The sequence below is a fragment of the Vigna radiata genome, chromosome 5, assembly GCF_000741045.1.
Source record: "Vigna radiata var. radiata cultivar VC1973A chromosome 5, Vradiata_ver6, whole genome shotgun sequence".
NCBI lineage: Eukaryota > Viridiplantae > Streptophyta > Magnoliopsida > Fabales > Fabaceae > Vigna > Vigna radiata.
Window position 1 is genome coordinate 19,758,970 of NC_028355.1, and position 25,900 is coordinate 19,784,869.

Genomic DNA, 25,900 nt, shown 5'->3' on the forward strand with positions numbered 1-25,900 from the left:
TTATAATAATTTTTTTAATATATCACACTTATTACATCGTATACAAATTTTCACAAAAGTTTATTTAAATCTACTTAAATCACACCGTCTTTTTCTTAATCTAAACCATCCCAATTTTACATTTTTTTTCTCTCTAAATTCACTCCCTCGAATCTATCTCCTTATCCAAGAACATCCTAACAGTGATTTCATAACAATACAATTCTGGTATTTTAAATCTTGAGTTTAAGTTTAATTAACCTCTAATAATAAAATCAATCTATATACAATTAACTGTTTTTAAATAAAATAATTGGATGAATGATCAATTAAATTCTTAATATGAAAAATGTTTTCAATTTAGATTTTTAGAAATAAAATTTTGATTTAAATTTTTTAATGTGTAAAAGTACAATAAAACCATTTTCTTAGTAAGTTATGATTTCAAATTAAATACTAAACTCGAACTATACTTTATCAAACTATAATACTTTTTTTTATTACCTTTAATCAAATTATAATATTTAGAAGTCACTTATTGAATCTTACATGTTTAGAAACTAAATTAGATATGTCTAAATGAGTTAGTGTTGGGATCAAACTAACATTTATATAAAAAAAGTGGATTAAGGAGTGAAAGTTAAAAGAATAGACTACTTATGGAATTAAGAAGAATGACCTGTAAATACAAATATCTAAATACAACTCAAAAAATATATAATTATTATTCTTAATATATCTGTCTTGTTTTCGACCCATTAAAAGCCAACCATAAGCAAGAGTTGTGTAGGTTAATGTCCATCTTCATCAAGACTGATTCAACCTCACTAAGAAAAAGTGAATATAAGAGTGAAAGTTAAAGTAACAGATTACTTATCGAACTGAAAAGAATGAGGTGTTAATATGAATGTCTAAATTCAATAAAAAAAAAGATAAATAATTATTATTCTTAGTGTATGTGCCTTATTTTTGACCTATTAAAAGTCAATCATATATTTTTATACCAAAATTAAGTAGGAGTGAGAGTTGTGTAGACTAATGTCCACCTTCATTAAGACTGATTGAATTTCACTAGTAGTTGATAGAGAAGTTAAAGCTAAAGAAGTAAGCTACTCATCAAACTCAAGAGAATGACGTGCTAATAAGTGTGCCTAAATTCAACCAAAAAGATATGTTATAATTATATATTTCTGCATGAAGATTAAGTAGGAACAAGAGTTGAGTTATGTAGACTAATGATCATCTTCATCAAGACTGATTAAACTTCATTATTAGTCATCCGTGAAATGAATTGACACTTAATGACACACTAAACCTATGAAAACAAAAAAATTTGACTATAATTTAGACCTAAATTCGTCTATTAATTAAGAGATCCAATATGTAATTATTATATTTTTTATTTTTGTGATTGGTTATTATTCTTTTTAACTAAAATATTTCTTATTTTTTAGAATAAACATGATATTTTTTTTATAAATAAAATATTAATTCTCATTGTAATGAACATAACTATTTTAGTCTTAATGATTATTAACTTTGAATCAAGCACTTTTTTTTAGTTTAACTTCAACTTTTTATCACATAAGTTTACTTGCTAAAGATAGTCAAAACAATAGAAGTTTTCCAAATGAAAAAATTATATATATATATATATATATATATATATATATATATATATATATATATAATTAGCAATTGTAAAGACAAGTTAAAATAATAACTTTTTTCTTGAAAAAGATATCTCCTATTCATATAAAATCTCATATAATTTAAAGAACATTCATTTTAGTAAAAACAAATCTTATATAAGTTTCACCTTTTTAGCTTTTTAAATTTTATTTTCCACATAGTTTTTTTAAATTTACTTGAACTTCTTGATATATTACCATGAATTGATGAATATACAACCTATAATCACACACAAACTGAACTCCTTTCTTTATCACATGCAATGTAGTCAAATTGAAACCTTTATGAATTGCACTTGTGCTTATAATTTCCTCTTCTTCTTTTTTTTTTTCATTTACTGTTCGAGTCCAGAAGTATGAATATTTTTAAGTTCGAATATTCAGTGTTTTTTCTTTTTCTCATTGTTTCTCCTATTTAACCTATGTTTGGGGAATTTTTTTTGTTTTGTTTAGTAGATTCTTTCAAATACACCACCAGACTCATGCATTTTATTCCCTCAATTAAACTTGTAGATGCAGTTTAATTATTATTTTCTGTCTGAAAAACTATAAATTTCTATTTGGAAAAATTATAAACAAAATTAAGAATATAAAAAAATATTAATTTTTTAATTGAATTTTATAGAATTTTTAAAATATAGAAAGTATTAAAATCTATTAAATATTTAGAAAAAAAATATTAAAATAGAAATTTAAAAATACAGAAAAATACATGAATTTCGAAAATAGAAAAAAGTATAGAGATTTATTTTAGACTAAATATACAAATAGAAATTAAAAAAATATAACAATTTAAGATATTTGAAACAAATTTGACTATTTTTTTCCTAAATTTAAATATTTTAATGTAAAGAAATATTTTTAAGAATTTAGTATTTTTATATTTAATTATTTAAATGTGAACATGTTTTTCTTTGAATTTTTTTTCGACAATTTTTTTTTTATTTTTTTAACATAGAATAGTTGGAGTCTTCTTATCAACATAGCACATTATTTATAGGAATAACATAGTTTTGTTTCTACGTCATAATTTAGTCTTCTTAGAAACTAAATTCTTACTTTCAATATCAATAAAGTGATAACATCGAACTAGAATTGAATAAACCATTGCTTTGAGCTTCAAAATTATGTTAAAATTTATCTTACATTTCACTTCATTATAAATCAATCTTCTCTCCTCCTTACCTCTTATTCATGATCACAAATATTATTAAAAGGATGATGATATTTTAACAACATCTCTTGACAACTTTTTTTATAACGGGACATGTGTCATCATTTTATTAATCTATTTAAATTTATGTTTAAAATAATATTTAAAACAGACCAATCATAAACTGTCACGTATACGTTATCAAAAAATTGTTAAAAATTATTGTTAAAAGAACTTTTTTCTTATTAAAAATGTTCATTATTGTGTGAAAATATGGGCATGTGGATTGAAAAGTAATAAGAAAAGGCATAAAAAGTATTACCCTATGGAGTTCCGTTTGTACTTGCTACATATACTACGTGACCACATGCACATGCATTACTTTATCATATACAATGCACAAGTTCTGTAGTGGAACTTCTACTTTTTTTTTTATTCTTCTTTAATTGCTTTTATACTGGAAATGGATAACCATGATTGTACACTTCTATATGAGCTGTTTTCACCTTTATTTGGGAAAAATAATAATAATGAAACATCGATATTGTAGAAGCAAATGAGAGAACAATTAAAGTTTGTAATGAAATTGTAAGAAAATGAAAGCTGATGCAATAATACTGCTCAAACATTGTTTCACATGGTTTTATAGTCTTTCATTAATGTGTAGTAGTCATGCAGAGCTAGCAAAAAAACAAACACTGTCTATATAAGATATTGACTCTTCATGCATCTTTTCATGAATATACATTTTCATATCATAAAATGTATTTTATTTTGCAAAGTAAAAAAAAAAATGAATATATAATTTGATGGATAATGATATTTAGACAACATTTTTTTGACAAATTTGAACATTGATTACGTGTCAATCTGTGATTGGTCAAAAATTACTCCACAATAATGTTTATGATTATTATTATTGATTGTAGAATAATTTTTGACCAATCACAGATTAACACTTAATCAATAGTCAAATGTTGTAAAAAAAATGTTGTCTAAATATCATTATCCTAATTTGATTTACATCTTATTTTTATGAGAGATTAGTTTTTCTTAAAAGATATACATTTGAAGTGAAGAGGTATGAATCACATGTTTTTGACAGACTAGAAATTGAATTTCTTTTCTACAAGACAGATGCACGATGACCGAACCCAAACTGACCATAGGATACTTTATTAAGATTTTCTCTTAAAAAATCCGTATCCACACAATCCGTAACATATCTAAATATATATTTTTAATGGATATTTTTATAAATAATGGATACATTATTTAATCATCTCTTTATTGATGAGATGAGTGTATAAGTATTGTGGTATTTTTTGACCTATAGCTCTCTATTATCGGCTTATAATTATTTTTTAATATTTTTGTTAAATTTTATTTTTAATATATATATATATATATATATATTAAAAGATCAAATTAAATTTATTAATGAAAAAAACATTAATTATCAAATTCAAATTATTAGTAAAAAAATATTAATTATTAAATCAAGTGATTAAATTGAAGTTAATTTTTTAAAATTCATATCTTAGTCCAACTCATTCAAATTTATGTTATATTAATATTTTAATGAATAATTTGATTTGAATAGTAATTAAAAATTATTATTTTTATTTAATTTTATATTTTAATGAACTTTTTAATAATTTTATATAATATATATATATATATATATATATATATATATATATATATATATAGATAGATATAGACACACACACGAATATAAAAAAAAATGAATATTTTTTCATTCTAATGGGTAACTGGACAAATGATGAAACAAATTATCTTAGACGGCACGAATAAAGAATAAACACTACATACCTGATCCATTATAATTTATACTTTAGCCAAATAAAATTAGGAAAGGGATTTTTTTTTTTTTTTTGTTAAAAATGTCTTCTAAAATGATTATTATAAAACTTAATATTTAAAAATGTCTTGTAATTAATGTGTTGTTCACTTGAATGAATTTAGAAGAGAGTGATTGAATGGATTTGAAAGAATTTGAAAGAAGTTCTTTTTGTTATTTATTTGAATAGATTTTAAATAAATGAAAATGAATTTAAAAATAAAATTTATGAAGATTAGTGTGGGATTTAATCTACATTTTATCTCTTAGTGTCAGAGTGAGAAATAAAGTGTTTTACTGATTTTTCTACATTTTATCTCTTAGTGTGAAATTTATACAGATTAAACTATTAAATTAATTTAAATCTTCATAAAACCAGAACTCACCAACAAAAAAATATATCATATCACAATAAAATAATCATTTTCCCCATTTTCACGAGTTAATCTATAAATTTAAAACCTGTTTATATGTCAAATCTATCATAAACTTCTAAATATTTTGCACAAGAATAAAATTGAAGAGTTCAGATGGGAAAAATTAACAGAACAGTCAAATTTATCTATATTAAAAAAAATTAACACTAAACAATCCCGATTGCTATTCCAGCTTATCATTCCTTTAATTGAATATTGTTTTGGCCGATTGCACCTCTTGTTAGCAAAACGGCTGAAAAGAATCTAGAGGATCCAAAATTGCACATGATCTTACACAGATCAAAATTACAATCGAACCTTTTTCTTTTCTTTTCAGGAAAATGTGCCTTCATTAATAATTCAAACATTGTATTTCTAGCATTTGGATCTTTCTTAACATTATCAAAAAGGAAAACGCATCGTATAATTAATAAGTCTGATTGAAAAAGAGATTCATTGCCACACTTTGTCCTTCATAGTCCTAACAGAAAATTACCAATTAGCATACTGCTTTAACCATACGTCGAACACATCAAGTGGTTCTTGAGAGGAGAAAGGGGCATGACTTTCTACATAGTAAAGTGTACCTATGAAAAATATTACTACCATTATCTCATCCTAAATACTCCCGTATATCTCTGCATATGCTATCAGACTTCAGAATCAGTGCCAGCCGTGTACATAAAGGTCTTCATACCAATCAACTCATTTGCTTTCAGTGACAGGAAGGTAGACACCTTCGGCCGCCAACCAGACATTGTCAGCACGCTTTTCACGAACACCACAAACCTGATAAGAGTGTGATAAATCACAAAAATGTTAATATAATTCCAAGTGGTTACTTATAAAAGAAAATGGGATCACTATGAAATTTGATCACATTTACGAAGAACCATCACAATCCATTACCCACTGTACTATCTAAACACAAAGCAAACCTGAAAACTAGCTAAGTGCTAAAGTCATCTGCAAAAACACTTTTACTGATTTTGTTGATGCAAGCAAAATTAAAATATGAAACTCGGTATCCAAATGAAAAACATGCTAAAAGCAGTGAGCATCTAAAAATATAGCTGGCACATCTGTAGTTCTATATAAAATACTGTTGAAAGGAGAATATAAGATTTTCATGTTGCAGGCGATTTCTCACCTCCTGCTGTCCCCCAGCAATGCGGCTGTATTTCTTATCGTGACTATGTAGATAGCCTCCGGTGTCAATATGTTGAAGGCGAATCTTCTGATCCTGCTTCCAAGTCTTCCCACTTCCCTCTATTAATAGCCTAAAGACAACGAAACCTATATAAAGCACCTTCCAGAATATTGAGATCTAAATATCCATTGAGGAAAGAAAGGACTCACCTCCAATAGTCCCCAGTGTCAGATTCATTTTCTCCCCCAAAACAACTCACCTATTTTCAATTCGAAGTTAAAGCCAGATGTTCCATAACAGAAAGAGTCCAAAATAGATTATATTTGAATCAAAATCTTAACTTTCATTAGAAGTTCATTTGAATGCAAAGTAGGTAAAAGAGGAAGGAGAAACAGAGGTACAATGAGATAGCTTATAATAGTAGTTAATTGAGTGTAGATTTATAGTACCAGAACTTATCCCTGTAGATAGGGTCAACTATATAAATGGGTAGATTAATTGAACAATTTGGGATAATTAATATCAGTTTTTTTATTTTACAAAAGGAAATAACAGTTACATCAGGGAGTTATAGTAAGTTACTTCAATTTAACTTTGGTAGCTCAATACAAAAGACAAATTTGGAGAGATATTATACCAGTTGAGACCGAAATCAAAATGAATTAAAGCGGAAATGTGAAGAGAATCTTTACACGCAATCGTTCTTTATGTTATGTGAATCATTCGAATGGTACTAAATACAAGGTACCAAATTAGAGAGAATAGAAGAAATGATAGATTGATTATGGGGCAAAAGATTCATAAAATCCAACACAATGTCTTTCACAATAAATCAGTCTAACATTAGTTCCTCAAGCGCAGACATATTCAGATAACTATTTAACCAAATTCTAGCCGTGTTATTCAGGCATGTTCGGAAATAAAGTCGAACAGCTCAAAGAATATTAAAAATGAATGCACCGCAGATGAGACTTCTCGAATAAAAGATGAACATTAAAATGAAAAGAGATGGGTTCACTGAAAGCCATGGGGAAAATAACATTAAAATTAAAGATGAAAAGGAATCCGCTAGGAAGATACATAGTGCAGACGTGACCATAAAGATCCAGGGACTGGACCAATTGATTTTGGGAAAAAACATGAAAAATTCAAGTTTGATTTAGCGAGAGGATTATTTCTAATATATTGGAGTTTGATTTACAGATAGTGATGGGGGAGGACAAGGAAGCCGTTGACTGTGTACATTAACAGTAAATGTGTAAATTGTAATACAGAAAAATCCTTAAATATCCTAAAGTGGTCATTGAAAGCCTTTTGTGTGGACGAAGTGTTAGGAATTTTGGGTCATTCATATATATATATATATATAACAAGTCATTAAATATGTTAGGACCATTATATTTTGTTAGCCAATTTTATAGTGATCTAACTAAGAAAATATGGCTAAAGTATATATGTCATGTATAATGTAGAGATTAGCAATAATTTTAATTTGTTGAAGAGACCAAATTATAATTATTGAAACTAAAAAAAAGTTACAAAAAGAGTCATGGTACCCATGTGTGAGCACATTGTATCATTCCAGTTTCTTTTTCTTTGCCCCTAGAAGAGAAATTACAAAGGAAACTAAAAGTGTTCTATATAGGAAATATCATAGACCAATTCAAGTTACTTATTAATTATTTTCAATGTCTAATCCTTCAGGTACACTTCCACTCTACTATTATAAGGGATATTGAGAACGGCTATGATAGATTTATAATTCATACAGATTAATAATAATTATAAGCAATAAACCCAATTATGAGGGCAGTTCCCAATATCATTTATAACAGTAAAGGATTAGACATTGGAAATAATTAATAAGTAATCTGAATTGGTCTCTCGTCTTTCCTCTTTAGAGTACCTTTAGTTTCTTTTGTAATTTCTCTTCTGATGATGGGGACAAAGAGAAAGAAACTGGAATGATACAATGTGCTCACAGATGCGGACCATGACCCTTTTTGTAACATTTTCTTTAGTTTCAATAATTATAATTTGACCCTTTTAACAAATTAAAATTATTGCTGATCTCTACACAATATACTTTTCATGACATATATACCCTTAGTCATATTTTTTTAATTAGATCACCTTATAAAGGCTAACAAAATATAACAGCCCTAACACATTTAATGATTTGTCATATATATATATATATATATATATATATATATATATATATATATATATATATATATATATATATATATATATATATATATATATATTACAAATGTGTTAGACTTTATAAGTCTCCTCCATTGATTATATCCACATGTAGAACTAAATCAGTTTTAATCGGAAACTGATTGGGTTTATTGCTTATGATTATTATTAATCGGTATGAATCAAAATCTAACACGAGGGCCTTATTACCTAGCGAGTTGCGAGTTGAAGCAGATATAAAACAATATTTGGAGAAGAAAACTCCAATCTAAGATCTAACTAAAACACTACAAACAAGTGCAAAAGAAGGTGCCACGCTAGATACTCGTAGCAAGTCTTTGTAATCAATCATACATAGAAAATAGCAAATGTAGCTTACATTACAACATTAACATAGTTACAGCAATCATCAACAAATCATAAAGCATATGCTGGTAGGCAACAACTAGAGAAAGATGCACTTACCTCGAGATTGCCTGATATCGGGGATGCATGCAAATGGCTGTGCAGCCACTTCCTTGTCCTCATGTGCTGCAATCTAATGATGGTACCACTTTTAATGGAATCACCTTGTTTAGCATTAGTTCCTGGCTGAGGTCTAACAATCTACAAGACAATGCACATATCTAAAGTGAATACAAAAACCAAAGGCTACAGAGCAAATTTTAAGAAATTTAATTATAAAACACGGATCTACACTGTCATCTAATCATAAATTATCACACAATAAAAAAACCGTTTACCACTAATGGTTACTTGTTAAAGTCACATGTAGGATAATTCCTAACCTAAATATTAAAAGTCACAACAAAAACTCAAATCTCCAAGGTAATGTAGCAATCGTGGCACTGAAGTCGTTACAAAAACATAAGGTTGTTTTTTATTTATTTACAGAACTCAATTCATGTAAGAAGAAACAATATGGATAAAAAAGCTACCCAGTAACTATTGGAATCGTCCACATTAGGGAAACCAGTGACCGATTGTTGTCCACTGCCAGAACCGTAGGGCACGTCATGAGAATGCAACCGAAATTTGGTCTTCTCGTGCATAAGCTTCAGCACCGTACCATATGTAATCTGAACCTGCACAATTAAAGATCAATCAGCGAGAAAGTATTTATCAATCAACATTTATTGTTACATATCGAAAATTTGCATCGGAAAATAAAACATTAGATATCGCCAGCGACGAAACGGAAAAGGAAAAGAGAAAGTGAAACCTCGACGCCTTCGGAGGAAGCAGCGGAGGCAGAGGCGGAGGCAGCGGAAGAAGGAACAACGTCAGAGTCGAGAGTGATGAAAAGGAAGAGAGCGAGGGCAAAGAATCCGAGAGCCATGACAAAGAGCAATGCGATGAACCAGTTCTGTGCCCAGATCGGGAAATCAGATTCCGAGGTGCTCCGCGACTCCCGGTAAACGATCCGGGTCGGCCCGGAAGTTTGTTGCTGAGACGGTGACGAAGAAGAAGCCTTTCTTCGAGAGAGGTTCTGCGACCCTGAGGAAGCCACGGTTCGACCCGATTTACTATCCAGATCGAAAGAGAGGGGAAGAGCACATTCACGTCCCTGCCAAATCAACCAAATTTGCTTTGCTTTGTAAATGGCCTCTGCAAGGTCCCAACGCGGACCGGGAACGACACGCTAGTTTACTTTGTTCCACGCTGGAGTCTCGGAGACACGTTACTCTACGATCTCTCGACCAATATAAATTTAACACGTGTATTCTTGCATGACGTGGAAGCCTACTACTGGTTCAAATTCTCTAATCCCATACGCCCAGGTAGTATGTGGGCTGTTTCATGTTATTGTTGCTCTTCGCACCTGTTTTTTCTTAAGCTACCTCCTTTTTCTTTTTTTCTTTTAGTTGTTGTTGTTACGAGTTTTTATCATGAGAGAAACATAACTTAGTTTTTAAAAAATAGTATATGTCTCAAATTATATTTGGAATTTTTATTTTTTACACTTTGTACATCTAAAAAAAATGGAATGTAAAATGTTTATAACGTATTTTTGTAGTTCAATAATTACATTGTTCCCCAAATAATAATGTTGAATAATACTTTAAAAGAAATATGGGTTCTGTATATTGTAAGTTTTAATATTTTCAATTAAGTTTTCAATAAAAAAAATATTATGTTGAGAGTTTAAAATATTTATATATTTTTAAAAATTAAATGTCTTTTTTATCGTGCTGTTTGATATCTACGTATAAAAACTTTGAAAAGTAAAAGTAAAAGTTAAATACGTTTTCGGTTTATAATGTAAAATGTATTTTGTTTGTTTTAAAAATTGATATATTTTTATCTTCAAAATTTAAAAATAAATTAATATAGGTTTTTTAACCGAACAATGTTACTTTTTTTTGTTAAAATATATTCAATATTCACATTTGAGTTTGTACGTGTCAAATGATATAAATTGTTCAAATACTAATCTCTATTAAGAAAAATTCACATAATTAGATTAAAAAATTGTATCATTTAATTTTAAAGCTTAAGAGTTAAATTATATTAAAATTTTGAACAATGATAAATTTTAATATTTCATTTAAGTATATAGACTACAAACAAGTTTAACCCAAAAAATAAACAATGATAGCAATGCAAGAGAAACAGTGTCAACCCATCCAATAAAAAAGTGTGAAACACATTGAGCTTTTGAGTTCATTAAGTCGTCTGAGCTCATTATGGATAATAATAATTAGTACAAAAGTGTAAATCTATATAATACGTATTTAATATTTTCTAAAATTTCAAATAATTTTTTTAAGAAAACATTTGATATTTACTAGTAGGAATTGACGCATACAAAAATATGCAAATACATATTTACATCATCACAAACTCATTGTCGATCCTCGATAATACATGTAACATATATACTTTTGTATATATAAACACACATATAGACTATTGTATCTGGAAACCACAATTACAAAATACAATGGTAAACAAGTAACACCATTCACGTGTGTCAAAGGTTGAAGAAATAATGGGTTTCTATTCCTTTCTTGCGATTTTTCGACCCAAAAGAATAATTTAAAAAAAAAAACTAAAATCAATTGGAAGCAAATAAAACTAAAATGATACATTTTGGCTTCAACGTAGTTTAAATTCTACTCCTCCAACACTCAACATGAACACCATCCATTATCATTGGGACAAACTCAATTCGCTAATAATATTATCAATTAGGATGCCGATATTTTAACACCCTTTTTTTGACACTCATTTAACAACGTCACGTGGTGACTTTTCATTGGGCGGAAATTTTTTTAACAAAAAACCATAAATGTGACGTCATTCATTGTGCAGAGATCTGAAAATTTGTCTTCCAAATTTGCCCTTCCCCATTTTTCATTTGAATTTAACACTTTCTTTCTCTGTTCCGCCAAATTTGAATTTGGGTTTCTTCAATTTCCTCCATTCCGCAACGTTTGTTTGGTTGGGTTTCTTCGTTCAGATATCTTCATTGGCTTCGGTTTTGCCATCGGACCGTGGATTGTCCTTCGTGTTGGCTTATCGGCCTTCGGTTACGGTGTGGGTTCCGCTGTCATTGGTTATCTTGGTTGTTGGTGTGTTCATTTGCGAAATGGCCAGTTCTTCGAGCAGGGTAAGCGCGTTCATCCTTGGTTGGTTTTGGTGTTTAGCGTTTTTTGAGTTTGGGTGTTGTAGTGATTTGGATTGTTGAATTTCAGGTTATTGATGATGTCGATGTTGATGTTCATGTTGGTACAATGAAGGATGAGAATGATCTTAATGATGAACTTAGACAAAAAATTAAAGATGACAAGCCATCAACAAAGAAGCTACTTAAGAGAAAACGCAGAGAGAGTTTTATGCAAACTATACACCACCAGGAAAGTCTACCTGCAGAACTTAAAATGAGGGTTCATGTGTTGGAGGAAGAGGTGGCATTTAAGAAAGTTCGACGAGAGGATGGTGAACATAGTGTGCCACGTGAAGAACCGTCCATGTCCCCGGGAGGCATCTACCAAGGAGGCATTTCCCCGGGAGGCATGTCCACCGATCCTCCTCCAGTGAAGACATATGTGAGGATGGGGTCACGAAGGCATTACAAGAGTAGAGTGCTTAGGACTCCTTACGTAGGATTGCTTAGAATAAAATATGACTGAAATTTGTATACCTTTCATAAGACATTGTAGTATAGAGTTATTGTAACCTGGACATCTGTTATGTAATTTGGTTTGTATGATGTTGAATTTTATAAAAATGAAAGTTGCCTTCATTAAGCTATTATTACTCAGCAGCTGAATTCCAATTGATGTTGTGAATGAATAAAGTTTGCATTGAATTGTTTGACCAAGTCTGTGGTAATCGTTTACCAGTCTACATTGTGATGAATAAAAGTTAGTTTAGTTCTTGACAAAGTTGTTGTAATCGTTTACAAGTGTGTGGTAAACGATTACGCGAACTGAAATCGTGATTTGGACACAAAGTTCATCACATGGAACCCTTGGTTTGTTCACAGTGGACCAATGTGTAAAATGTTGAATGTATATCAGAAAAGGAACTGTTTGGGTGTCTTTCAGTGGTGTATACTTCATCCAACTACATGCAATCACATCCATGGATCATTTCCTCCCTCTTGGGGTGTCCAAACACCACCTCCCACACTATTAACACATTTCCCTTANGGTTTNNANTAAAAANCATTTTAAAAACATAAAACCATTNCAGAGAATGACCNTGGTCCTCTNCGTTTGAAATTGGGACTCCTGCAGTTGTGGTTTGTGTCCAAATCCTGGTTTTGATTCGCGTAATCGTTTACCAACCTCTGGTAAACGATTACCAGTCACTTGTTTGCTGCAAAAGTCTGTGGACTTCATCCAACTACATGCAATCACATCCATGGATCATTTCCTCCCTCTTGGGGTGTCCAAACACCACCTCCCACACTATTAACACATTTCCCTTATGGTTTCAATTAAAAAGCATTTTAAAAACATAAAACCATTNCAGAGAATGACCATGGTCCTCTGCGTTTGAAATTGGGACTCCTGCAGTTGTGGTTTGTGTCCAAATCCTGGTTTTGATTCGCGTAATCGTTTACCAGTCTTTGGTAAACGATTACCACTCACTTCTCTACTGTAAAACTCTGAGGACTTCATCCAACTTTAAAAACTTTGCTTTTAATTAAACCAATTATTAATATGGCGCTTTTAGACCCACTGTGTAACCAAAAAGACATTGGAAATGAACTTATAATCAACAATGTAATCTTATATATATATATATATATATCAGGACATCAACAAGTCATGAACAATGTCATGTTATACATATATTATTTGTACAAGTTACATTGTAATTTAAAATACATAAGAACATGTAACAAATCTTAACAATGGTTCACAAAGTCATATTCATCCAGCACTGCAACAGGGATTCAACTCCGATTACAGTAATGGAATAGGGCTTGGACGAAACACACCTCACAATGAACATAAACCCAACGCACAACTCACAGAAACCCAATGCTACAACGACAACGATGATGACTGAACCAAAACGACTACCACAGCGACAACGATGATGTGCGACAACGAAAGCGCTTGATGGGAGAACGACACAAATGAGAGGAAACCGTGAGAAAGTGTGAATGAAAGAGGGCGCCAAACGAAATTTCTATTTCTTCCCTTTCCAAATATGCCCTTCACTTAATTTAAAAAACTTTTTTCATTCTTCAAATCAACGACCAACTGACACACGCCATCTCGCGTTGTTAAAATAGTGTCAACAAAAGGGTGTTAACATATCGTTTTCCTATCAATTAATACCCCTTTAAGTTATCCTTATTTTACACATTACACTTATTTTCATTTTTAATTTTGTAAATACTATTTCACGCCATGTAAAACTCATATATCCCACAACAACCTCTTGCTAATCAACTCACTTGTGAAAAATAACTTATTAATGAACAATGTCTCAATAATTAATTTATACCTAAAATTGTATAAATTTTCGGGTTTTACACTTGTGGCTATTCAATACTCAATTAATATCAACAATAAGGTAAACCCACCTAAATGATTACTCAACCAAATTTCGTAAGAACATTATTTACCTTCGTAGCCTACAAAAATATTCTTATTGTCATGTCCAAAATGACCTAGTAAGTATTAGGTTTAAGTATGAGATCCACGTAAAATAGTAACATCATTTCCCCTGTTCACAAGTGGATGGTGTTGAGGCATGACCAAAACAAATCTTTTAACTCTTATATGTTAGGTATGGATCAACAAACGATTAAAACCATCAAAACCCATGTACAAGGTGCCACAAGCAAAAATGAGGAAAACCTCCTGATAACCATTGTAGGGATATAACAACAGTTTAGAGGAGAATTGGTAGCTCATTTAAAAAAATTACACACAACATTACCATGAGTTATAGACTTAACAACAATAATTGCAAGTTCAAAATCAAAAGTTGTGTCACTTAGTCCAGGGGCATGTCATTCTTTATCACTGGGTTAATGAGTCAACACCGTTAATACAAGTGGTGTGAGAAAGTTAATAGAAATCAACATCCAACTTTAGAAAACAACACACCTTTGACCAAGGAGGACAAAAGTTTTTGAACATCATCCTGAATAAAAGATAGTTATCGAAAAGAAAAAACCTCTGTACACAAGAAAATAAAAAATACGTACTTAATAAAAATACTTACAATATTTTACTATATTTATTATACACATCATTAAATTAGTTAATCGTATATAATTGTCATACTGATTCGATTAACATTAGAGCCAATTGAACCACAACATAAGAATACTTATTTAATATATACTCTGTACAAGTTCAAAGCAAAGAAGATTTGGTTTATAAGAATTTTGTCTAAATTAGGTATCATATTTTTGTCCCCTATTGTGTTTTCTTTTTTAAATGGTAAAGGTATTCTAAATTAAAAAGTTCAATTGAATAAATACCGATTCTTAAACATATTGTGCAGTAAACATATTTTAACAATATATATATATATATATATAATATTAAATTATTTGACATAACTGAATGTTTAACACTGTTGAAAATAACATCACTTAACATAATTTTAATGAGAAGTTGTGTTTTATAAAAAATAAATTCAAAATTTACAAATAAACAAAACACTTCATATATGATTTTTTGATCTCAGGTCTTAAACTTTTGTTCGCTATCTGCTCGGTGGTAAAAACTATGCTGAAAAATTAGTATGACATTATGTTTATTTGAATAACAAATCCGATTAGTTGAACGTCATTGAAAAAGGTTAAAATTTGAAATGTCAATTAAAATTAGTCAAAAGTTTTTTTACAACTGATTAATACTTTATTTTAAATTAACATATTCTTTTTACTGCAAAAGCATGTTTTTTTTTCCCTTAAAAACAAAAGCTGCAAAATATTTTTTTTTTTCAAAAATATTTATCTTACTTATATTTTCTTAGAATTTTCGTTTTGATGTAATATACGTTTAATGTTATTTTATATATTGTTTAATTAATACTATTTTGATAATATCTGTTTAATTACGATTCAACTTTTAATCTTACACAAGTGTGTCCTGATTGTCTTAATAATGGTTTGATTTGTTAATGGATGTACATGTATATCAGATTGGATTTTGATAAGAATGTAAATGAGTTTTAAGAGTTTCTATTTTAAACAATTTATTTTTAGTATTAACTTTAATTAAGTTTTTGTTACAATTATTTAGATCTATTCTTCTAATATTAATTGAATCTCAACTAATTAAGTAAAAAGTCATTGCCCTAAAATAAATATTAAGTATGTATAACAAATATAATTAAAATAAACATCTTATAAATTATTATATCAAAACTTAAAGAATAATATTTTAGTCGTATTTTTTATTAGAGAATATTTTTTATATTAAAGTTTGATAAAAAAGAGTTTATCACATGCCCGCTGAAAAAACTTGTCAGTTAAACAACTTAAAATTCCAAATTTTCTTCTTGATCAAGATATACTCATTAAAAAAATGTTCAAATTAAATTAATTAAAATTAGTTATTTTTGTTTGTTATTTTTTTGGAGCATATATTATTGACTATTAATACAAAAATTTAAATGATCAACCAATGAAAAATAAACGTGAACTGTAACACACTAGTGAAAATAGACGCTGTGTATAATAAAAATAATAAAATTGTAATTATAAAAATAAATATAAGTGATTTTACAATTTAATTATAAATATTTTTTATTTATTTTGTAGATATTTTTGCTAATTTTTAGTATATAAAATTTATTTACTATTTTTGAAAAATTAGTTAAATTTCAAAAAAATGATTAAATTTAAAAAATAAGTTAAATTTAAAAAATAAGTTAAATTTAAATAAAATAAAAACATAAAAGATAAAACTAAAAATATGGATAAATAAAAGAAAATCCCCTTTATATATAAATATAAATATAAATACATATAAATTTACCAAACAGAATAGTGCATGACTAAATAATACTACAAAAACATTTTTACTATAATTATATGTTAAATAATTAATATAAATACAGTAAAAAAGTAATTATTTTATTTTACAAGTATTTCTTAAGTACTCGTTATACATACCAAGATACAGATAATAAATATTATATATATATATATATATATATATATATATATATATATATTAAGTTTTACTCTCAGAAAAATGGTAAAAAGACAAATAAACTTTATTTTCTCTTTTTTAGATTTTATTTTTGTCATTGATGTGTCTCTGTTTGTTTTTCATTATCAAGAAAAGGGGGGAAAACAAAAGAAATTAAAGAAGAACCCTAACATTGTCCTTCCATCTTCTACTCTTAAAATCAGATTTTGGATTGGTGTGATTTTTTAGGGCATTAATGGAGTGAAGCATAGGAAAGTGGTGATAGTCCCTGTAAGACCAGAAAAAGCAGAGAGGATACAACCAATGGCGTCTGCAGATAAACGTTTGGAAGAACAACTTCTCGAAGCCGGTAACAAGCTTGCAAACCCTCCGTCTTCTGCAGAGGAGCTTCTCTCACTCTTAGAGGTAATTCCTTTTCCTTTCAAATGTTATTTTAACTATTGTTTTCATGATTATTGAGATTTTTTTTTGGGCTGTTTATTTTTTATTTTTAAATACGAGTTGTTTATTGCATGTGGTTCCTGTCTTTCGTCTGGAAAAGGCCAACTTGTTGCTGATATTGTGTGGCTTTGATGCTTTGTAAGATTTTGTTGGAAACAACGAGTACATGAAATTTTTTATTTCAGTTATTATTCTACAACATCATCTGGTTTGGGTGTGACGGCATAGGTGTCAGGGGTACGTGTCACCTTATAATAGACATCCAATATAATCATAATCATATCATATGTGTGTCACCTTATAATAGACATCCAATATAATCATATCATATGTATGCTGTTTTCCCTTCCCGAGTTATGAGATTTTAACTGGTAATGGTAATCTATGATTATAATAAGAGTCGGTGTTATTGAGTGTTTAGGTAGCGATGTATGAGATAAACCATGGAAGTGAAGAAAACTAAATAAGGCCCTGAAATATGCTATGTTCAGTTTTTATCAATTGTTGATTACTGGTTCGCAGGTTAGTTTAGTAATAGATGGTTTGGAGTGGTGCCAACTGCCAACAGTGATGCCAGGAATGAGGATGTCGGACTTGGTTGTAGTAGTGTTGGCAGGGGTGTTGCAACTGTGGAGGGGATTCTTATGTGAAATTGAAGAAAGGGTTATAAAAATCTTAAAAAAAACTAATTATACCTTCAGATTTTTTCCGTTCCCTTGTAAATAATTATGTTCTGCAATAAAATTTTGGAACTTTTTGATCATAGAAAATATATATACTTCAAGTCACATGGAAACCATTTGATATGATCTGGTATGTTTCTGGGTTATATATATTTTCTTGATCTGGACAATTTAATAGTATGTTTGTAATATCTTTTTGAGTTGATGGTTAAAACTAAACTATAGCTGTGGCATATTTTTCATATATAGGTTTTGCAATGTTGGGTTTCGTGAATACAACTTTTTAAAGCAGGATAGTTTAAAAAGGAAGTAATTTATATTGCAAAATATGGTCCAATATTGCTATGGTACAACAGGGCTTGTTCACAAGTGTAAAATTATCAATAATCCTCTGTCAATAGTTTTTGTTGGTGCCCAATATACCATATTCTGAATTTCGAGACTCTTCATATACATATGTGGTTGTGTTCCCTTGCTGACATTGTCTTTATTTTTTTTTTATGCTATTTACTAAACACTTTATGTCGTAGATGATCTTACATAAATCTCAAGTAGTCAGGTGTTGGATTGTCATTTCAGTTGCATGTTCTTACATACTTTGGTTGCCCTATCAGCTTTGTTGGTGTTGTTCTGGGTTTCTTATTTTTTGAGTTATTTATCATGTATTGTAAATTACAGCAGTGTGAAAGACCGACATTATTTAATGTCTCTGAATCCAGGCAATTCCGGGAAAGGTTTATTTCATAGTTTTTTTTTTTTTGTTTTGATTTTTTTTTTTGGAAAAACCTTTATATTGAGTTTGAACTTTGAAGTCAGGTGTACCTGAAAACTTCCTTTCTGATAAAATATACGTGATTATGAAAAATACTCCTAACCAAATGGCTAGTCAAATTATTAAATTTATTTTGTTTTATTTTATATATTGTATTTTCCTTTGCTCTACAGCAAGTAGAAAGTTGCCTTTCAAGGGTTGAACAGTCACCAACAGTTTCTATGCAAAATGCACTCTCTCCATCATTGAAAGCAATGGTTGGTGACCAACTTTTAAGGCACTCAGATAATGATGTCAAGGTTGCAGTTGCCTCTTGCATCAGTGAAATAACAAGAATCAGTGCACCTGATGCTCCTTATGACGATGATCAAATGAAGGTGCGTGGAATTTTCATACCACAATTTATGAATGCACTTGACGATTATCATACTCTTTATGAAAGGTCTCACTAAATCAATTGAATCTTATCATGACTTTCTCTTGCAGGAGGTCTTTCACCTGATAGTATCTTCATTTGAAAATTTGCATGACAAGTTAAGTCGATCATATGCCAAGAGAATCTCAATTCTGGAAACTGTTGCAAAAGTCCGATCCTGTGTGGTAATGCTGGACCTTGAGTGTGATGCCCTGATTTCGGATATGTTTCAACATTTCTTGAAAGGTGTAAGGTAGGATTATAGTATCAGATTTCACCAAGTTCCCTGTTGTCACAACTTCAAAATATAAATATCTCGTCCCATATTTTTTTTCTTAACTTAAAACATGATTTGATTTTTATGATGTTTTACCGCATAGTCTGTGAACTATTTTAGTGCTTTTTATTTTTTTCCTGCTTGGTACCTTATGAACATTTACTAACGTGTATGATGACTGATTACTTCCTTCAGTGTATTTTTACACTTAGTGCAAAAATACTTTAAATTTGACAATACCCAAGTATCAGAACAAAGCTGTCTTTATCGTGTACCCTCTTGTATATATAATGAAGGAATCGGTATCTTAACTTAAATCAAGCATTTTTATTTAGACCTGGCTACAATATACTTTTTCAGTGAAGACCAACAAAATATGATGATATAGCACATCAACCTTAATATCAGTTATATTAAGGAAAATTGAAGGTATAATAAGAAAACATATTAATAAAACTATAGGCAATATGTTGATATATAGTGCCTCATCTGTGTCCTGATTCTTAAACAATTGTTCAATTAGTGTATTGTATGTGCAACTTAGTTACATATATGCAAATGCATTTTTCCAGAGTTAGACAAACATAAGGATAGGGGCATGGTTTTTTGACCAGGTTTATTTTTGTAAATTTCAGGGAACATCATCCAGAAAATGTTGTTTTGTCCATGGAAACAATTATGACTGTTGTTGTCGAGGAAAGTGAAGATATATCCTTAGCCCTGCTGTCCCCACTACTGGACAGCATTAAGAAAGACAACGAGGTTGGCAGTTACTATTTCATCCTTTTTAGTAGTTTGTGATTTTAAACCTGAACCATGTTTTTGTCGTTCAAATTTTATTGTTATCATGATGTTGATAATCATTGTAATTTAGGAAGTTTTTCCAATTGCCCAAAAATTGGGGGAGAGGGTTCTTGAAAATTGTGCAACCAAGCTTAAACCCTACTTGGTTCAAACAGTGAGATCCTTGGGTGTATCTGTTGATGATTATAGTGCTGTACTTGCTTTAATATGCCAAGATACATCTGATGATTTGGAAAAGAATGATACATGTGTGACTAGTGAGCATGCGGTAAGTTTTCTGTCAGTTTTTTGACTATTAATGTTTGAAACATTTTGTGATGAGAGCATTCGTGAAGTTTTCTTATGGTCATTTTGACTTTTTTCAGGAAGATAAGAGCGATTCAGAAAAACAATCACTGGAGAAGTCAACACATGTATCTCCTTTAATGCTCCTTTTTTTTCTGTGCTGTTTTAGACTTTTATTATGGTTATTGTTGTTTGAGCAGGTGGTTAAAAAGGATTCAAGGGAAGTTACATCCTCTCAACGAGGAAATCCTGATGCGAATAAATCTCCTAACTCAGGCATGAGCTATGGTATTGCATGTGTTGGAGAAGATACTGCTTTAGCTTATTCCAGTCCCATTAAAAAGAAAGAGGATACTGATTGTTCCAACCACTCTGAAGGTTTGAATATATCTGGTCATGAGGTGGGTAGAGATTTGGACACCAAAAAAGTTGACAATAGTAAACAAAAGGCAGGAAAAGCTACCAAGAGACCACGAAAGAAATCAAGCTCTTCTACTAAATTGGCAAAACCTTCCAAGGATCAAGTTGCTGCTAATGAGAAGGAAACTGTGAAAATGCTTGACTGTGAAAGCAACAGTAAGATAGTTCCCAGTTCCCCTCACAAGGAACGTTTTGTTGAAGCAGCAGGATCTCCAGAGAGTAATAAAGAAATTGATGCTAAGATTTCATCACCAGTGGCAGTAAATGATGAATCTGAAGTGGTTGCTTCTGCTCCAAGTGAGAGCCTCAATGAAAATCACTCCAAGAAACTTGGACGATCGACAAAGGAAGATGACTCTGTAAAAGAAGGTGCTGCATATGATGTTTCTAAGGTGTCTGGAGGAGCTAGTGATTCAGAAGCCAAACCTGTGACGCGGTCAGTGAAAAAGGCACTAGGTCAAAAGTCTTTGAAAAAAACTAGTGCGGTAGATTCTGTAAAAAAAGAAAGTGGGGCAACAAACAATGCAGATGCTAAGAAATACTCAGCAAAAAAATTAGAAGAAAACAAAAAGGGTAGTGGTGGATCCTCCTCAAGGCAGGTGGAAGACAGGAAAAAAGGAGGGCGAGGAAAAGCAAAGACTGAGACAGATGTAGCAAAGTCATCTGCTATGAATGTGGACAAAGTATTTTTTTATGTTTTATACTTTGTGCTTACTTGTTTGCTACTATTTATCAAGATTATTGCTACATGATTTTATTCTACTTTGTTCTTTCTTAAATGTAAAACATTAAAGGAATCATTGTTAATTATTTAGGAAATAGTTTCTACTCCGAGGTCTTGTACAAAATCTGCCAAAGATGCAAGTTCAGAGGAGAAAAGGAAACTTACTTCAGGAAAAGAAAATGTATGTATCCCGTTTTTGTGTGAACTTTTAAATTGTCATTGATTTGTTAAGGTTATATTCATCGGGGAACTTTTTTCTTCGAAAAAGTCTTTTATCTGGCATGTTCCAGAATTGTCTTCTTGCATTGATTTCCAATTAACTGGCTGTTGTATCAGGAGTATGATACAAAGGAATATGGTGAAAACCTTGTCGGTTTACGGGTCAAAGTTTGGTGGCCTAAGGATCGTGAGTAAGTACTTGGCATGTCTTCAAATTTTCATATGCTGTCACTGTAAATCTTTTTAAGAAGCAGCAGGGGACTGTTTCGTACTGTTTTACATTTCCTTTTAAATTTTAATATGTACTTCTGTAGCATATGATTGTCTGAGCTGTGTGAAGTACATATTTATAGTTCTTAATCTGACTTTGTTCAATGATAGTGATATTTTTTTTATGCATATTACATAGTTACAATGACAATTACTACATGTATCTTTGTGTACAGCTTTTTGTTGAAGTTATCGTGGTCTTGATTTCTCTTCTTGTCCCACACACTTTTTCTTAATTTATTTTGACAGTTTATGTATTGGACTAATTACACAAAAAACTTGTATCTTTTTTAAAATTTAGTGTGACTAAGTTTTGATATGAAATACATTGACATAGTATATGTTTTGAATTATGATCAGTTTGCTTGTTCAAATTGATGTAATGGAAACATTTAATATATATTTTTAGTGACATTTTAATCTGTTGCAGGTTTTACAAGGGTATTATTGATTCTTTTGATTCTGCAAAAAAGAAGCACAAGGTGATTTGACTGTTTGCTAAGTCTCCTCTCTACCCTTGCCATCACTGACAAAAAAGCTTTATATTCTTTTTTTTTTTCTGTGCTGCACTGCCATTTAAGAATCTTTAACGTTTGCTCTATACTCTATATATTATTTCGTTAATATTAGTATTATTTCAAATTGTGAAAAAAATGCAACATTCTACTACTACTATGGCCCATTTGTTTGAGCCACTTTTAAAGAGAAAAGTAAAATGCATTTTTTAAGTTGAAAAAAAAAATCGACCTCTCTCCGTATAATTCATGGAAGTTAAGAGGGTTAGTTAATGTAGTCGGTAGTTAAACTTGTTAATTTGTACTATTTTACGAAAACTACCCTTCTGATTATTTGGGACTCATCAGATTTAGGTAATTTTTGCTATCATCTTCTCTAATTAACACAATAGAGAATATAATTATCTTCTTAATTTATAGTATTTATATGTTTACTACAAACAATGTAAAGTAATTTAGAGTATTTTGGTAAAATAATTAATGCAATAAACAATCGGAAGACTTTTTAAGAAATCGTCAAAACTTTCTTAAAATCTTATCTGTATGACACAATAAAAGGGAAGTATCTGGAAATGTTTTTTTTTTCTCGAAAACAAATGTAAAACACAATGGAAAGGGTAGTCATTTTAGTGTTTTTCTTATTAGCTGGAATGAGTAGCTCGTGATCATAAATCTTTTTTGTACACTATTTTCAAAGCTTGTCCAAATACAGGCTATTTTATCTTCTGGCAACTATTCTGTATTTTAGGTATCGTATGATGATGGTGATGAAGAAATATTAAATCTAGGGAAGGAGAAATGGAAGGTCATTGAAAAGGACTCAGATGCAGATGAGGTTGGTCTATGTGTTGCCCTTTTACACCATCTTTTCTGCTTATAAAATAATACCAACTTTTCTGCTTATAAATTAATAACAACTATTTCTATGGACAGGAAGATCGGAGTGATCGTGCAAGTCTTGATGCTTCCATTGATATGTACGTCTGCATATTGTTAATATAAATTTTTGTAGAGATATTGTAGGGATGTATTATCGTATATTTTTCAGGCATGCTTATATGGAGTGCGTTGTGTGTATTATGGTGACCTTTTTTCTGAAATTATGTCTCTGATGTTGGCTTAGTTGGTGCTGTTGTTTGTGTTTGCTACTTATTTGCTGGATACTTTTTTTTTTAAAGAAAGATACCATGATACTTTTTGTATATATATGTTGTGAATGATGATTTGTCCTATGGCTTGGTTCTGAACCAGTCTTCCTCTCCCCGTGCTTTCTAGTCAGTCATGGTGTGTTTTGTATTTGATCTTCCATTCATGTCTGTGGTCTTTAATTCTTGAAGGTTGAACATTGAGAGCATGTAAATGTTGTGAATTTCATATAGATTAATATATTGTGTTGAATGCTAAAGGAAATATTTTAAAAATAAAAAAAACTATTGTTATCCTTTAATTTAAAGGAAACAACTGTCTGTTAAGAGAGAGATCGAGTCTCATATTGTTAGAGTTGGCTCTCTGTATATTGTGAAGTAATTGGGCTATCTCCTGTCCATTGGTTTGATTTGTATCAATTAAGAGTGTGATAATAGATATTTTCTTCTTCCTTTGTTTTGAAGGATTTCAACTATATGTGTCTTATTTAGTGCTCTTTTTGTGAATTCTCTTTGATGTTGTGGCAGACATGGATTTCTGTTTGTTTATTTGGTCTTGTTTACTTTGCATTGTTCTCTGATCATATTCAGGCAACCAAAGAAGAAAGGGAAAACAAGTGATGGTGAAACCACCAAGCAGGGAAAGATGGATGTTTCTGCCAGAAGGTCTTTTAATATCAATTTATCTATTTTAGTGCCACCTCTTATTGGATGTCTAAATTTTTCCATCAATTTGCAGTGGTGGAATAAAGACGAATAGTAGATCAAAAAGTGTATCCCTGAAGTCTAGTCAAAGGTCCAAAGATGGCAACAAATTGAAAGATTCCAAGACAAATAGCAAATCTGAGGATGGAGTTAATAAAAAATCTAAGGAAGACACTCCTAAAAGTCCTAGCAGTAAATCCATTGTTGCTACTAAAATACTGAGTAAGAAATCGAAAAATACTGATACTTCCAGGACTGGGGAATTAAATGATGACTACAGTAGTGCGGCAAAGCCGTCTTCCAAGTCTAAGCTAGAAATTCTAAAAAGTGGAAAATCCAAAAAAACAACCCCAAAGACTGCCGTTTCCAAAGAAAAACCTCTCAAAAGTGGTGGAAAGGCTGATGTTAATGGTACCGGCAAGGTGAAATCTGATTCATTGAAGAGAAAATATTTTGAGAATGATAATTCAGATGTTTCAGAAGGAAAGCTAAAAGATGCCAAGGTCAAGACTTCAATTTCGTCTAAGGCACAAGGAAGTGAGGTCAAGAGTGGAAAGAAGCGTAGGAGAAGCTAGATGTTGGAGTTTTTCATGCTGTTTATTCCTTAATTGGGTGCTTTTATCAGTTTCCTCATAGCATTTAACTCTTCTTTCTGAGGCTGGAGTGACCAAATGAGTTTAAGCATGTATAAGGTAGCTCTTCATCATTTTGTGGTAATTATCCTAATGTTAGTACTGTTATCTTTACTAATTAGTTAGACTAGTTTAGTTATAGTACAAGTTACTATCTTTAACACAAAAATATTTGGCTAGCAATTTTATTTCAAACAATGCTGACTTCTTACACAATCAACTCAAACAGTATTTGCAGTGCTTATTACTGAGCTATGGTTATTGTTTATTTAACAGCATAATTGATGTGGTGGAAGCTATTAAAGTTGGTTGGTTGGGAACCATAACCCTTTGTCTGGTAGTTGGTAGAGAAAATGTGGGAAGAGATGAAAAAAATGAATGGGGGAAAGAAGTATTAACTTATTAAGGGAGGGTGAAATTGAAAGGAAAGAAATGAGATATTTTATATGTAAAACTATTCATATATAATTTTACATTACATTAATATTTT

At 30.3% G+C, this 25,900-nt stretch overlaps 2 protein-coding genes across 4 annotated transcripts; one reads left to right on the forward strand and one right to left on the reverse strand.

The window, feature by feature from the left end:
• Positions 1 to 5,502: 5,502 nt before the first annotated feature.
• Positions 5,503 to 10,099, reverse strand: LOC106762445 (stromal cell-derived factor 2-like protein). The gene is made up of 6 exons (XM_014646363.2): positions 9,684 to 10,099; positions 9,400 to 9,546; positions 8,927 to 9,067; positions 6,463 to 6,512; positions 6,254 to 6,383; positions 5,503 to 5,892 (listed from the first exon to the last, which is right to left on the reverse strand). Exons 1-6 carry the CDS (start codon positions 9,798 to 9,800, stop codon positions 5,809 to 5,811), a joined length of 669 nt encoding a protein of 222 aa, XP_014501849.1. The 5' UTR covers positions 9,801 to 10,099; the 3' UTR covers positions 5,503 to 5,808.
• A 7,112-nt stretch (positions 10,100 to 17,211) lies between these two features.
• LOC106762282 lies at positions 17,212 to 25,678 on the forward strand. Of its 3 annotated transcripts, XM_014646098.2 has the most exons (14): positions 17,212 to 17,508; positions 19,173 to 19,376; positions 19,486 to 19,667; positions 20,327 to 20,453; positions 20,566 to 20,763; positions 20,861 to 20,908; positions 20,981 to 21,883; positions 22,016 to 22,105; positions 22,261 to 22,334; positions 22,844 to 22,895; positions 23,677 to 23,763; positions 23,862 to 23,905; positions 24,665 to 24,739; positions 24,813 to 25,678. In XM_014646098.2, exons 1-14 carry the CDS (start codon positions 17,407 to 17,409, stop codon positions 25,351 to 25,353), a joined length of 2,727 nt encoding a protein of 908 aa, XP_014501584.1. In that variant the 5' UTR covers positions 17,212 to 17,406; the 3' UTR covers positions 25,354 to 25,678. The 3 variants fall into 3 exon arrangements, with proteins under 3 accessions (XP_014501584.1, XP_014501583.1, XP_022636611.1); XM_014646097.2 differs by having other exon boundaries at positions 20,861 to 21,883; XM_022780890.1 differs by lacking the exon at positions 17,212 to 17,508 and adding an exon at positions 17,767 to 18,961 and having other exon boundaries at positions 20,861 to 21,883.
• The last annotated feature ends 222 nt before the right edge of the window (positions 25,679 to 25,900 follow it).